General features: G+C 40.0%; 1 protein-coding gene across 1 annotated transcript in view; it reads right to left on the bottom strand.

The window, feature by feature from the left end:
• Window positions 1-1,628: 1,628 nt before the first annotated feature.
• Window positions 1,629-15,888, bottom strand: part of plod2 (procollagen-lysine, 2-oxoglutarate 5-dioxygenase 2) — a 34,385-nt gene continuing 20,125 nt past the window's right edge. The window contains exons 6-20 of the mRNA XM_028569132.1: window positions 15,766-15,829; window positions 14,867-14,964; window positions 13,902-14,003; window positions 11,361-11,486; window positions 11,135-11,256; window positions 10,320-10,424; window positions 9,315-9,440; window positions 8,282-8,423; window positions 7,480-7,542; window positions 5,705-5,818; window positions 5,323-5,388; window positions 5,050-5,154; window positions 2,588-2,734; window positions 2,277-2,402; window positions 1,629-2,083 (exon numbers count right to left, since the gene is read on the bottom strand). Coding sequence (XP_028424933.1) covers window positions 1,928-2,083; window positions 2,277-2,402; window positions 2,588-2,734; window positions 5,050-5,154; window positions 5,323-5,388; window positions 5,705-5,818; window positions 7,480-7,542; window positions 8,282-8,423; window positions 9,315-9,440; window positions 10,320-10,424; window positions 11,135-11,256; window positions 11,361-11,486; window positions 13,902-14,003; window positions 14,867-14,964; window positions 15,766-15,829 — 1,662 coding nt within the window. The 3' untranslated portion in view covers window positions 1,629-1,927. The remainder of the gene's footprint in view (window positions 2,084-2,276; window positions 2,403-2,587; window positions 2,735-5,049; window positions 5,155-5,322; window positions 5,389-5,704; window positions 5,819-7,479; window positions 7,543-8,281; window positions 8,424-9,314; window positions 9,441-10,319; window positions 10,425-11,134; window positions 11,257-11,360; window positions 11,487-13,901; window positions 14,004-14,866; window positions 14,965-15,765; window positions 15,830-15,888) is intronic.

The following is a 15,888-nucleotide window of genomic DNA, read 5'->3' as shown; positions in this document are numbered from 1 at the left end:
ATGTCACCTTTCAGAGGGTCTGGACACAGGGCAGACCAGGGGAAATGCTGGCCACAAAGGGCTCTTTCAGCAGGAGAGCCTTTCCCCCATGCTGACCTAAATCTCCTCCTCCTCTCCCCCCATATTCTTTGCCTCATAGCAGCTACTCAGACATTCAGCCTTCATGCTGGCTTCACAGGGAGCAGAAACGTGGGCATAGTCAGGGAGTCAACCTTGCAGTGTAAAAACATGGGCCTCAGGGGAGGGGTGGGGGGCGCGAGAAGTCTCCAGAGGCTGTGGGTGCTAAAAAGGATTGTGATTTGATATAAAGGGGAGAGCTTAGATGCTGTTTTATAAATTAAGTACTGATCTAAGGTTGAGATTTTATTTTTTTCCCATGTGCTACACAGTTAGAGGCCTGTAACTGCTCACGGTTCTATTGTTTATCTGTCTCCAGTTTGTCCCAGTTGCTCAATCAAACTGGCTGATTGCAATGGTTGTGAGAAATAAGTAAGTGTACCAATGCTCCTTTCTAAAGTATGATATAAATTTTCGCTACGCCCCACCTTCCACACTTTCCCCCTCTGTTCTGTCATCAGTCTTACAACCCCCATCTGTGTCCTTTCATAAGGTTACATGTACATGTTTACACTGAGCCCCTAAGGTAAACTGAACTACATTTGCACTGATGTACATCATCACACCACACCCCAAACACTCCAGTGCTACTCCAGTCCAGACCAGGCCGACATATACGGAGAAGATGAACTTCACAGATGAACTGTTAGAGTGATAACACAATGAAAGGCTGTCTGCTGTGGCGAGTGATGTGTTCCAGACATTGCTTTGCTTCTGCCAGAAGAATCAACGTAGAAGACTTTCTTGGTGTTGAGTGTCTGAAGTTACTGTATGCCGAGTTTGTAGAAAAGGACTATTGTGTGCTTTAAAAATTGTTTGTTTTAATATTGCCCATAATCAGTCAAAATCAAAATAATACATAAACAATTGTTTTTAATAAAGACTTTTATTACATTTTGACAATAAGTTAAAAAACTTGCAGAGTTTAAAAATCCATTTACACACTTTCAGAAAAATGCTTTTAGGAAAGCTAACAAATGTTATCAATTTCCAAAAAAGAAGGAAAACCTTTCAAGTAAAACAGAATATTGAACTTCATTCAAACAGAATTCATATTGAATTCTGCTGTCTTGTTTTTCTGGTGTGCAAAATTCAAAAAAGTCAAAAATAGATTTTTCACTGGGCATGTATCACACTAATCACAAATGGAATATGAACTGCTTAAGGGTAGAACAACACTGCACCAAATATTGACTTAAATCTCACAAGTAGAAACATGGAGTGTTAATAAGCACCAGTAGTAAATTTTGAAGCAATGCTAACTTTTTATAGTATTAAGGCATTCAGTGACATTTTACCTGAAACACAAATAGATACACAACGGTCATCTGCATGCTAGCATGGCGCAGCTAACTGCTAGCAAATCAACCAGTGTGTGTGTTAATGATGACAATGTTAAATCAGTTTTGTGAAAATCATGACAAGCTACACTCGAAATTGTACGAGGTACAATTCCAGTGAAATGTAATCAAATCAGCTCCTTCCACTACCAATAATTCCAGGTTAGGATGTTAGGTTTTAATCTAAACACAAATTGTTCAATGGAAATCGGAGTGTGGAACAATTGCGTACCCTCCTCCTTGCATATTTTTCTTTCGTAATTGTGTATCTAAAGTGTGAATTACTTTTGTCACTTTCCTTTCCACTCTACACTCTGTTTGACAGAGATTCCTTTAATGCAATTAGTTATTCTTTGAAAGCTTTTGCTTTAAAATAGAATTGCATCAGCAAAACATACATCAAATGACAATACAAAACAAACAAAGAGTAAGCAAGGTCAACATACTAATTTACACTATAATCAGACACTTCAAGGGTCGATGAAAGACACTGCAATGTAGCGGGTGCCGTTGGTGGTGGGCAGGCCTTCGTGGAGGTGAGTCAGGCGGCCTGGATGCATGAAGCTCCAGCCTTTCCTTGGTGACTCTATGGAGCAGTTGTACCTATGGAAACGGCATCCCCCACCCTAATACAAGAAAGGGAAGATGATAACAAATGGTTGAGACTTTAAAAATAGGATTCATTGTGAAATAGGTCACCGGGTTAACAAGAATATTAGGAAGATGATGTAAGTGGGAAATCTCACATTAAATCAATTGATTGATTCAGCCCAGATGCATCAAGGCGTGCCTCATCTGCCAATTAATTCAACTCCTTACCTGAAAGTCTGTGTCTTTGTTATTGAGGGCAATGTTGATGGTGAAGGTGGAGGAGTCATGATGAGGCCTCAAGTACGCTTGCCTCTCAGGTGTGTATTTTACCACAAAGTTCATTAAAGCGTAACCCTGTAAAGAAGCGCATACATACATCAAGTTAGCTGACAGTCAGTGTATTTTTGAACATATCCAGTGGAAACCCTGTTAGCCACTGGAATTTACTGTACATGTGAAAACAGGTTCCAACTTTTTCTTCAATTTGAGCTTTTGGGCAAACAGAGGTGGTGTTCACTGTTTATCTTTCTTGCACTAACCTTAGTGAAGTATCCAGAGAAAACTTTTAATGTGATGGGCGATATGAACTCTCGGATGAAGTGTAGCCACTCTTTTTCATAGCTGATTTGCTTCATATGAATGTCGTCTGTCGGCACAGTCTCATAGCCGCCGGAAATCCGCTTGTCCTGAGAAAAAAGCACAGTGCAGTGTGATTAACGACGGAACAAATGACCCACCATCCTCTGTGTGCAATCACAATGTAATGATGATGACTACGTGTCTTCTGTGTACGTTTTGTGTGCATGTGTGTGTCATTAAAACCACAGGCTGTACTGTTGTCTGTCTGCATGAGGCTTAATGACCCATCCAGCTCAGCCTTTTTTCCGAACAGTTAGTCCATGTATCTGTACACATTTGGTCTCCCAGGCAAACTTTTAGACACATTAATTTACCAATTTCAAACTATATAAAACAGGCCACATGAAATAGACACCATGAACATAAAACACCATATCATAACCATTTACTTGATTAAATTTAAATGATGAACCTAGAAAGGATGGTGATAAAAGCACGTGTGTAACAATACTGTGAACATCAGTCATGTGTCTGTGTGCCAGATTGTGCGTGATAAATACTATATAGAATATGACGATTTAAAAAGTAGCTAAAGAAAGAGTCTTCTTACTACTCCCTACATCTGGCTAACACTTTACACACCACAAAAAGGTGTTAGTAAGGTAGCTTGAAAGTAACCGCTCCCCAAGCCATCAAAGACAACAAACACATGGCTGTTACAATAAAGTTTACAAGGCTATGTGAAGGATTATTTCCTTTCTTCCACTTCTTTCTCTTGGTGTCTGGGTGTGATTGATTACAACACTTAACCACGACGAGACATTGAAGGCTTAATCTTTACTGTGATAATTACTCAGGCAATTAAAAAGTGGTGAAAGTTTTTTAATGCATACTGAATAAATTACAGCAAATGGCTTCTTCTGAAGGTTAGAAAGTGAGCCCTGGTGTTTCCAACTGTGCTGACTGTGTGCAACCATTGCTGGAAATGATGTGTGCAGTAATAGACAGGCAACCTAATGTTACAAATTTTTGATAGGTGTTATTTAGTACTAAAATAATTTGTTTATTGAGAGGCAACCATTTGAACAAGAAAGCTTTCGTTAATTTATCAAATAAAAATGCCAAAAATTAGAGCATCTTTTTTTTTTTATCAATCTCATATTAACTATTATTAATTAACTGAATTTCTTAGCGATGCTCGCGGCATTAGCAAATGTTAGCATTCTTAAACACTATGGTAGGTTAACATGCTGATGTTAGCTTTTAGCTCAAAGCAAGGGTTTGCCTAAGCATAACCTCACAGAGCTGCCAGCAGGGCTGAAAAGTCTTGTTTAACTGTTCAGACAAAAGTAGCGAAGAGGACATCTTTAGCTTTGACAACCTGCAATGGGCATTTGTACCATATTGTTCACATTTTATAGATAATATGTTTTTATTAATAATTAAACAATAAATATAGTAGTTAAAGTAATAGTTAAAGTAATTCAAATAAAAAAGGCTGCAGCTATCGATTAGTTTAGCAATCGAGTATTCTACCGGTTATTCCATTGAGTAATCGGATAAGAAATGCTTTTGCTTTATAGTAAACAGCAATAGTAAATATTCAAGAGAGGTTTCCTTTTTAGAAAAAGCAACACTTTTATTGCCGAAATTGCACACAATAACAGGGATAGATGCTAATAGTTTTAAGCACTGGCCGCATGGGCCACCAAGCCCCTTATTGGCAAAAGTACATTTTTTGAGGCCCAAATGTTTCACCCCCTTCCCCTTCATGCCTTTGGCTCTTTACAGATATGCAAAAGAGCTGTTCACTAAGCCCAGGTAAATGGGACTGTACAAAGCTAACAGCAGGGCTATTCAACTACACTGTACACCTTTTCAGAAGGCTAAAAGAGTGAGGAGAAAGAATGAAGAATGCTGACATCACTGGCATGGTCCGATTACGTCATTGAGGATTTACAGCTCCAGCGGGGAGGGGCTGGTTTGTCTCCAGCAGCAGCTGAGTTTACAAGAATTTGTCCAAATTTCAAGATTCGTAGCAAACTAATAAACAGTTAGACTACAACCTGACAGCTTTCGTTTAAACTTTGTAAAACATCGCTATTTGCAGAGAAGCATGCTGTGCGCTAGTAATTATCATCCGTGCAGAAACCTAGTGAGAGAGACGTTAGTTATATTGATTAAACAAAGTTACGTGGCAAAGAATTTTGTATCGAGGATTTTAAGTAATCAAATTATTCGAGTTACTCAAGGAATCGTTTCAGCCCTTGATAAAAAGAATAAGTATTTTCAGCCATAATATTATTCTTCACACATTCTTGCCCTTACAAAGATGTGTGAACATAACCACAGAAAAACATGTGTGCCTGCAGTGTGTTGACTGCAGCTCTGTGTTTAGTGAACCTGAGTTAACAGTACTGACCTCATGTTTGCCTCCGGACCAAGAACCATAGTGCTCCATCTCCTCAACTATTTCGTCACAGGCCTTCGCTGAGAAGACTGGGAACCAAAACACATCTGGACAAGGCTGCAATACACACACATGCACAATGAGACCACTGAGAATAGACGTGAGTCACACCTTTACCTTGAGCTGTAGTAACTGTAATGTCATACCCAGATATGTTAAAACCAGATGTTGGGATTTCTATGCAACATTGTAATTCTCTTACACATACACACACATGATACAAACCTGCTCCAAGTAGTTCTCAGTGAAAATTCGAGTGTAATTTTGGTGGATGTACTTCTCCTTCCAGTCCTGCGAGGAAAAAGAATTTTAGATTTAGTTTTGTTGCCATTTTTCTGGACTGTTTGCTGACCTACATACCTCACAGAGCTAATCCCATCTCCCACAGGGCAGGTCCCAACGTGGCAAATACAGTAGTAAATCACAAAGCCTTATCAGTCAGGAGTCTTATCACGCTGAAGTCATTACTTCAAAATTGTCTCACAATCTGTAATCCTTCCATTATGGCTAATAACCCTTTACAGGTGGCTGCTGTTTACCTCAGCTACTTTGAAAAAAAAAGGCTTTCTTTGTGTATGAAGAATAATGAGAGATCATAATGACTTACCACAGGGTTTTCAAATATCTGCCACAAGTCATTGTTATAATGAGAAATGTTATAATTGGCTGTGGAAATGAGCCTCCCGAAGTCGTGACGGTTTGTTATGTACATGAAGACTCCCTGCAGCAAAAGGAAAAAGTTCAGTCAGTTACCATAATTTTCACAAAAGTTAAAATCTCTTGTATGTCTCACAGGCAGGATTTTGAAAAGATCCATAATCTTCATAACCACATCTGCACATAATTGCACTGCAGGTTATAATTATGGTAACTGTTTATGACTTGAACACTCCTCAATGATTAGCACTGGCATAAAAACTGACGAACTGTGGCAAACTACTTCAAAGCTTCATTTGCCCAAAAAATGAAAATAAAGTGTGATTTAAGTGTGTTTTAACACACTGAAATCAATTAGGTTTAACTTGGATAGAACCAAGGGAGACAGATAAATAATCTAAGATTATTTATGGGTGGTGGGTGGGAGGGCTGGAGTGTGATGGTGGGTTGGGAACAGGACAGGGTGGGGCAGCGAGTTGAGAGGAGTGGGAGAACAGGAACAGAGGCAGCTTGGGACAAAGCAAATCCAGGAATGATATTCCCTCTACAGTTAAAGTGATGGTTCGGAGTAATTTCACCCTAGGGTCCTTTGCACCATGACCTCGAGCCAAACACCCCCCCAGAAGCTTTTTTCAGCTGGGTCTAGCATTGGGAGAGTTAGTGTAGCAGCATTATCAGCTGAATAGCTTAGCGCAGGGGCTAATGGACCCACGTTTGTATCTGGTAAATGACCCCACTAATAATGCCCGAAATGATTCCAAACGTCTACCGTAGTACATATAGTTTATGTACTCATAAAACGATGGATTGGAAAGTTTGTAAGTACACCAGAAGTTTATGAACATTTGCCTGCTGGCCCAATGCTAGACCCTGCTGAAAAAAGCTTCTGGGGGGGTGTTTGGCTCGAGGTCATGGTGCAAAGGACTCTAGGGTGAAATTACTCCGAACCATCACTTTAAGCATGGGGAGGGTCCTGTGTGGGTGTAGATTTGGACTCACTATCAGACTAGGCTTTGAAGAGGAAAAGAGATGATGAATTACAATGGTGTTGCAATATCCTTGTGCAAGTAGTTTCCAATTTGCTAATGTACAAAATCATCTTGTGAAAGCTGTGATTTAGTCCAGATGGTTTACATGAGTGAAATGAAATATTGTTGGAGCCTAGTCTGATCAGTTGGAGTGTTAAGAGGGAGCAGCTGGTTACATATGTTTCCTGGAAGGTTTCGGCTGTTTGGGGTAAAGCATCAGGACAGGGGACTTGCATGTGAACTGAATCTGCAACCTTCTTTCTCCTCCTTAATGTCCTCATGGAAGGCATTATAAAGAACAGGTCAAGAAACAATGTATCTGTCTATCTTGAACAAATATCTGATTTTGGACATAAACTAAAGCAAAATATCAACATCAATTTCCAAAGAGCTGCCAGGCATCCTGATTTCTTATGTAAGGTTATAGGCAGCAACATAGAAAGCAACTTGATATTACATTTTATTTATTCAATAAATATGTAACAGTCCAATCTGAAATAATGATTGATAATGCTCATATAAATTCCAATGGACAATATGGAAGTTGGCAGGGCCAAAAAATCCACAGTCAAATCATGTACACGTTTTTTTGTGAAATAGAGCCTATAAAATGAGCCAAAGCTTGGAATTGCTTCTGAGTGCGAACCCATTGGAAATGGATGTTTCAGATAGCAGAATAATCAAAACAAATGTAAACCTTTGGGGGCCTGAGCATATGGAATGATTCCGGAGAAGGGGAGTCTTTTTCTCTGTGACTGGTCTAAAATGAAGGAGAAGCATCATGTAAATAGGATAACAGGGTGACAGTTGAAATATATACTGTATATATGGCACATACATAGCAACTCAGGAGGAGAGGAAATGTGCCTGCATGAAAAAAGGAGCAAGGTTCCCTCTGAAGCTGATGTTTTTTGTGGGTTAACATGGGAGGAATACATGCTGGGGAAAAGGCCAAGCAATCCAAAAGCACACGAGTTTGGATCAGGCATAGTAGTTGTTTTAATGCAGCGCACAGGTGACATGTCAGTGATATAGGGAACACAGTTTAAAAGTAAAAAGGAAAACACATAACACACAAGACAAACTTGTCAGCTAGCCAGCCAGGCATTGCAACTGGTTGCACTGTCTGTGGTCATCATGACAATAAGGCAGAGAAAGTAAAGGATAATTGGATAAGTGGAGCAGAGAACCTGAAATGCACCATAGAGCAACCATAAACAGGAGGTGCATGCCTTGATGACAGACAAAGACATTTCAAACCACTTATACTTGCCAGTCTTTGGCTTCCGTTGGAGCTGTTGACTTTGTCAGTGTTAAGATTCTAAACTAATAGTACTGAATCTTTTCTATATGTAAATACAGAATTACATCTAGTATAAGTATCCCTTACAGTGGCTAAGTGCCATAATGCTGACATGTTTTTATAGAAACCACATGGTTTACATATGTTTACAATACTAAGACATGAATCCATAGGGATGGTGGTTGAGTATCCTTACCATTTCTCTGGCATTTCTACAAAAAGCCATATCTGGATCTAGTTTCTCCAGCACAAAGTAGTTCCTCTCTTTCAGTTCATTCCTCAAGGCACTGCCCTTGACAAGATATACATGTGCCATGAAAGGAATGTTCCACATACCCCTAAAAACAACAAGACCGAGAAAAATTGTGATTTTACAGTACAGTAACTGTTAAAATGTTTATTCTTGGTGTGCTGAAGGGGATTTTTTATCGTATCCTTGTGCCATCCATGACTACAGGTGTGTTGTAGGAGTTGGGGAACGTGTTGGCAAACTACATGGTAAATTATGGCAGCATGTCAAATGTGGTAAAAGATTATTTCTGAATCTTTTGTCTATTTGGTTACAATTAGCAGACATTTTTTAAAGAATCGTTTTTGTGTTTTCTTTTGTCGCTTGATGGTGTTTTAAGCCCCCAACGTCGACTTCAAGGCACCTAATCCTAGTGCCTTCCAGGCAGCGCTGCCTGGAAGACGATGTTGGGGGCATAAAACACCTCTTTACGGCCAATTCCACTTATACTCGCCTCTTTGTCTTCGTGATTTATGCTATCTGTGCATCCCAACCCTCTTTGCCCACCCACCCTGACCTACCAGTAGGAGTTGCTAGTGCAGTGACAAGAATGTGGGTGATTAAATCTAGTTTTCAACTGTGGTGGGTGAATGTTTAGTCCTTTGCGCCATCTGGCCGCCATTTCAACTTATTTCTAAACACATAAAAATAGTCTGAATTTGACTACAGCTTCTGTTACACCTCAGGCTTTGAGGCTCAGTATTAAATCACTGCTCAGGATGATTGTGGATTTAATTCATATGTGTATTCTAGGATGTAGCTCATAATGAAGGCATCTTATGTGTATTGTTATTCATGGCTAACCATTTATGAGAACTGTTTCAGCACAATAGTACAAGATTTATTTTAGTCATAGACACACTGATCCAATACTGGTGTGTGAACCATAAAAATGCAAAGCCATTGCTGTGTGTGTTCCCTTTTGGCACTTGTGACTTACACACGTTTTCTCTGCACAATGTCGACATAATCTTCAGAGCGAGCATAATAACCATCCAGGCTCAAGGCTCCCCAGAAGTTGGACCACAGCTTGCCGTGACGAGTGACAAGGGGACCAATTATTTTTCTGTAGGAAAGCAGGAGGCAGAGTGGAGAAATTCTGTCAGAGCAGATACAATGCAGTGACATCTCACAGACAGCCAACCACCTAATGTACTGGGTCTCGTAGTTGTGCTGCATGAAGGAGATCAACCTCTTCGTAGATAGATATGATCACTGCCATATCACTAACATATTGTAAAATTGTATAATGCAAACCAGAGCTGTAAATCATGCTCAATTGGATTCAAATTAGTATAACGGCTTACTGAAGCAGGCTGTTTTTATAAACTATGAATCTGGTCTATTTGAATTTGCATGACATACAGTAATACAGGATTTTTCCACTCCTGGTCTTTTACTCTTACAAACCCAAGCCACAATGGAAGGGATTTTCTTCTATGAAATAAACTGGGCAGATTTCAATAATTGAGCCAAAAATCAAAGTGTTGGTTGAAATGGATGCACTACAATGCAGTATACTAATGAAAAAGTTTCTTTCAGTTACAATAGATTGGAATTTCCCACAACTTCATTGCCAGCAAAGAATTCTCATGCTGTCTTTATATATCCTAGGAAGAGTTTTGCATTGCATGCCTCCCACAGGTCACAGTGCCACGCCACTGCCACAATGCCATTGGGAACAAGCTGCAGAAGGGAAAAGGGTTTGCATGTTTGTTTTTTGTATAATGCAAAGTGGCATTTCGGGGTTAGTGCAATAGACTCTTTCACTGTTTCCATGTGGCCAGGAAAAAACAGGAAGCCATAGCGGCTTATTTTTAACCTTTTATTCACTCGGCTGTAATGTTCCTGTGGTTTTGCCACTTTCAATGGTGCACAACAACTACCAGGGAGACTTGTTGAATGGGTTCCAGCGTGGTTTCTATTCCAGCTACCATGTGATTACCTGTTCTGCTCAATGAGGAGCTTCAGTGTCTGTTGGTTGGTGAGCATCACATCTGAATCTAGGCTGAAGTAGTAGTCACAATTGGCATCCTTACGGCAAAGGTCCCTAATGAAATCCAAAACACAGACATGGCAGAAAAAGTAGTGATTATTCAATCCGGGGCTGATTAGTCAATGACATGAAGTCATCAAGGTCACATGTTGAAATGTATCAGGTCCTAAGTAGAAGATGTCATTTTCAATTGCAGAGTCAGACTTTCACCGACTATCTTTAAGCCTCCAGTGGATAATGTGATTTAAGAAAGATTAGAGACTGCTAATAAACCATAGACTTCTTCATTATGGGGCTGTCCTGACCAATGCATTTAGGAATACTGTGGGTTTGATAAGATCTCTGTGATGTGGCCTCACAGATTAAAATCATCACGTGACGCTATTTAACTCTCCCATATAGGAGGAATCAGGGGAAAATACTCCAACTACTGTAGGTATTTGACTGCTAAGAAAGGACACATCACGTCACATCAAGTCTGGAGAGCTAACTATTGAGCTGACAATATTTCAACCACACAACATATCTTTTTAAAATGAACGTGGAAGGGCCTGTCATAATCACCAGGGAATTAATGCATTAACATTGTTCTGCAACACAAAAGGACTGTTTATTAAATAAAAGTCACACATTTAGAGGTTTAAAAGTAATTCCACATCAGGTAAAACCATCCTTTAGGTTAGGGTTAATACACCAACATCTGGTTTCATCAATTTTGCTCTACAGACCACAGGTTCTGAGAGATGATAGATTAAAAGACATACATGCCCATGTTCCGGGCCTCTCCTTGGCTCAAATTTTCTTCTGGTCCCACAACCTTGAAACTGTTGAACACATTTCTGTTCTCTTCCCAGAACTTCTGGATGTGCTTCTCGTGGTAAACCTCCTGAGCAAGGAGCCAATATTAATGGATTGGAAGCCACACATATGGACACATGCATCATATAGCTCTAGAAGGAAACCTAAGCAGCTGCAGCTGCATACACTCACATTGTTGTGGACAAAAACTTTGAGTTTATCTTTGGGGTAATCAAGGGTCAGCAGCCGCTGGAAGAATTCAGGTAGAAATGGAGTTGGCTGTTCAATGAATACTCCAACGAACACATTTGGATACTCCTGTTTAGATTAGAGAGAAGACAAATTAGTATTATTTTAGACACGCAGTCTTAGTTAAGGGACAATGTTTAACATAAATCATGGATGATTTGACATTTCATGTCAGACATAAGCAAACAGTGAAGTTGCAACAGATGGTGTCCATGACTGCATTCTCTTTGCTTTAATGTCACTTACCTGCTCTTAAATCACTGATGTGATCCCTGTTATTACTCTCTGCAGTGTTCTGTTACATTTTTAAATAAATATTTCAACTGTTTACATTCATGATTAGCACAATCTGTGCAACAAAAAAACTATTGGATATGTCTTGGTTCTACAGACCAGATCAGTTGAAGTTGGTGATTTTACAAACTCCCAAGCTATGCACTACATTACAGAAATTATAACTTCTAACCCAGATTGCCACGTATGTATAAGTCTTTGCAGAGGACAGCCCATGTACAAAATGATGGCTCAGACAGTTAGGGCAGAGAAGATATAAAGAGACATAAAGCAAGAGACACCGAGAAGAGAGGAGGAAACATTTTCCCATGACACTCAGCTCCAGCCCACACAGCTCAGTCTGGACTCCTCATCCTCTTGACCAGTTCACAGCAACGGTTGGGCCAGGGATGAAAAGGGATCCTAGCAGCACCTTCTAATTTGCGAGTTCCGCAATGACTGTTTCAGGCACAAGATGGGAAACTCGAGCATCTTGCCAATGTGAGCTTAACTTGTTATGGACATACAGTGGACAGACAACAAAAGGAAAGGAGTGACAATAAGTGCAGAGAAAAGTATAATTTAACCATCTATTAAAGCAGACAGACAGAAACAACTTTTGTTTGAACTAGGGCTGTCAATGTTTATGTGATTAGAGTTAAAGCAAATTCCTTTTAATGCACTAATTGTTTTCAATTAAAACTACTTTTGTTGTTTTCACGCGCGATTAATGCATGTGTGTTCTGTGATTTGGGCCTAAATATCCCTTTTAAAGTGCATTTGGAACAGATAAAAAAAAAAAGTTCAATTAATTTAATTTGCAAATAATAGCAAGTTACAACTACAAGAGACACAACTAGGTCGTGAAGGGATCTGGCTAAATTAGTATAAGGTAGTAGTGTTACACTCACAGTATATTTGCAAAGTCTAAGAGTATTCCCAAAACCAAACTATACAAAGAACCAAGCTAGACAGCCAGTGACCTGGGGTTACCCCACAACAAAGGGCTGGACACAGTATGACCAGAGTTTCCACATGACCTGCTCTTACAGACATCTCTGTCCCAAACACACAGAGTGGCACAGCGGAATGAAATGTCTCCACTAACTTGCCTATTATTGAGGAACAGCATTTTTCTGCATTCATTATGGAAGGTTACTGAGAGCAACTTTCACAGAGATGCCTTTCATGTAGCTGGGTTTGTGTTGAATCAGCTCCAGTTAAACTATTTAAGCACATTTACTCATGGAGCCTACAGAATTACAGTAAATATTAAGGGATTCATAGTCTATATACTTGACGTTCCACTTCCAGGATGCATGTATTTTCCATTTCCTTATGCTTTCTTTGTTGGAATTTTAAATTCGGTGGATTTATGAGGACTATGGTTAACTGCTGCTCAGATCTCTGCAGGGTAAATTGAGACAACTATTTTGAGACTATCTGTCCAATCTGAGTTTTCTCTCGCACGACTATTTTACAGCGGCTCTGTGCGTAGCTTAGCGCCACCCATGACGATTCTGATTGGTTTAAAGAAATACCATTAAACAGGGATAATAGAATAGATGAACTGGGATCTTGTGGACGCTTAAGTGCTCTGTCCACAAAGAGGGAAGTTAAGTTTTGTAATATTGTTGACAGATGCAGCCACACAGCCAGAGACATTTTCTAGTGCCTGCCATTCCTTCTGTCTATACATCGCCAGCCTTGGCTGAACTCAGTGACAAATTTTCAGTGTAACCACTATAACTTGCTATTGAGGATAAAACCCATTCTGAGAAGCCCACTAAAAGGCAGGCTGGTCGACAGTGACACCCCTTTAAATGAGCCCTTCTGAAAACCCCAGAAGCCATATCCTGTACCACAGCAGTGCAGTGCTTCCTCTTCCTCAAGTAATTTCCCTGGCACTTTTGCTCTTTTAAAAGGGTCCAAAAGGACCAACGGGCACATAACCTATTATTATTGGAAAGGGAGTGTGTGCAGCACCAACTGTCTTGCATATCTGTTGAAATAGGACAAACTGGGCTCCACTCCTACGGTCTAGACAGTCACTGATAGATGGATTGTTCATGCTGGAAGACCAAGCGATCTTTCATTCTTTCCCTTGTCCACAGGGAGGTGGCTTAATACAAGATTTCCACAACATCACTTTGAAAATGGACTAAAGAGGACAGCAAATAAGAGGAAAATGACTTTATTTGAAGCACTCACTTTTAACTGAGACAGGTCCATAACATCGTCATCACAGTGGCTACAGCCATGTTCATAGTTCCATGTATTAGGGACATAGTTGGCCAAGTAGTTCAAGTACATCTGTACAGGAAAGAATTCAAAGCAGGTGAAAGCCAGGTTACAGAAGATTAATATCAGCTTAAGCAAGAACTCCAAATCTATTCTTTGATTCAGCGGAACTTTGTTTTATCATCGTGACATGTTTGGATTATACCTTGGAATATTACTGTGAATATTCAATCCATTTATTTAATTTAAAATGGCACTTTTTTTTCTTCACTGGCTCAGTCGGTCCCTGCTTGCACTTTCATCATCACTCCTCTCGAACTTCTCGTCTCTTCCTCCCCACCAACCTCCTCCTCTCTCTCCTCATATTGCTTTTTTAAAATCCGTGGAACTACTGCTAGGACAGGCATTCTGTGATAAACTATTTAGAGCTTCTTATCCAGATGTTGAGGCTTCTGGGAAGAATGACTCAACAGTTTGGTGGGTTTGGTTCATTACCAAGGAAGGCCAGAAACGGCCGGCTGATGGTGGAGCAAGTCTTGCGAAGAGATGGGGAAAGGAAATAGGCAAGCAATAAAATTCCACGGAGTGATGATGGTATCCTACTTCTCCTGCTTTTCAACTTGCTGGGCCCATCATTCTCAGAGAGAGGGATGGTGAAAAGAAAATGGGGGAACACATGGCCAGAAGCATTGTAGGCTAGTTTTGGCCAGACCTCTCTCCTCCACTGAATAATGAGCTGGATATATCCAGGATTACTGGAAAGTATATGAACAGTATGTATATTTCCTGAATGTGTGGGAATTTCTGCTCTGAAATGAAATCTTTGGTGAGTTCAATAATTCAACCCAGAGCGAGTCTACTACAGTAGATGAGGCTGCTAACTTAAAAGTATATATGCTGTGCCATAAGTACGCTTTATGTGTGCCCTTACTCACCTTGGTGTTTCCGTTGCCATGGACAACCACTGGCAGAGAGTCGTACACTGTGTTTCTAACTCTAACGCGGTCTGTTCCAAACTTGAGAAGCACTTCGTCTGCCAAAAACAGGAACAAGAGACATTTCTGGCCAGGTTATAAAAAATCAACTTACCACATGGGATAGAGCGGTGAAGCTTTATAACTTACTGGGTAAATTGCCAAGCCTACAAGTTCTCTGGAAATGTGCAATCGTTCACTTCATTTTTTTCACTTATAAAAGCCAGCATAAAACTGGGGTTTTAAAGCTATAATGCGTAGTGTCTCCCCCATGAAGAATTCTGAGTAATGACAACAAAATGTTCGGTGCATCCTAGGGCTGCTCCCTCTTAGTCGATTAGTCGACTAATCTCGAGCACAGCTCTGGTAAACACAAGAATTAAAGTGGTGCTTTTGCATGACTCTTTGCGGAGAAGCTCAGATTTACAGATCTGTCGATTAAATCAACTAATCGATTAGTCGATACAATTGAATGAGTGTCAACTAAGAATTTCTTCAATCGAGCACAGCCATAGTGCATCCACATGATACAAGCCTTCCGTGATTGCGCATCACCCACCCCTGCTCAACGCAGTTGCTTGTAACCAAGGAGGACACGGAGGATTAAAAAAAACATGGACTCTTCAGAAGATCACTTCGCTCTTCATTTGATTTTCTGCGCGTGGAAGTCACAGGGCGACACCATTTTCTGAACAGTGTTTTGTGGAGCTGATAGTCTTAATTAGCTGTGTATCAACTCATTTGGCAATGGCTTGAATGTAACAGATGTTCATTAATATAAAAATGTTACGCACTAAAGCTTTAAATCATTGAGTTTAATATATTTTACAAATATTGATTCAGTTTCTTTGAGTTCTCACCAACAGCCCCGTTCAGGTTCTGGAAAATCTGGCACTTGTGGTCCAAAGTCATATTGAGAGTTTGCTGAAAGACACGAAAACAGAGTATTAGCCATTCAGGATATGTTTTATAGGGATACATTT

This window comes from Perca flavescens, chromosome 22 (genome assembly GCF_004354835.1).
Source record: "Perca flavescens isolate YP-PL-M2 chromosome 22, PFLA_1.0, whole genome shotgun sequence".
In the NCBI taxonomy this organism is placed as follows: domain Eukaryota; kingdom Metazoa; phylum Chordata; class Actinopteri; order Perciformes; family Percidae; genus Perca; species Perca flavescens.
This window is presented reverse-complemented; position numbering and strand designations above follow the sequence as displayed.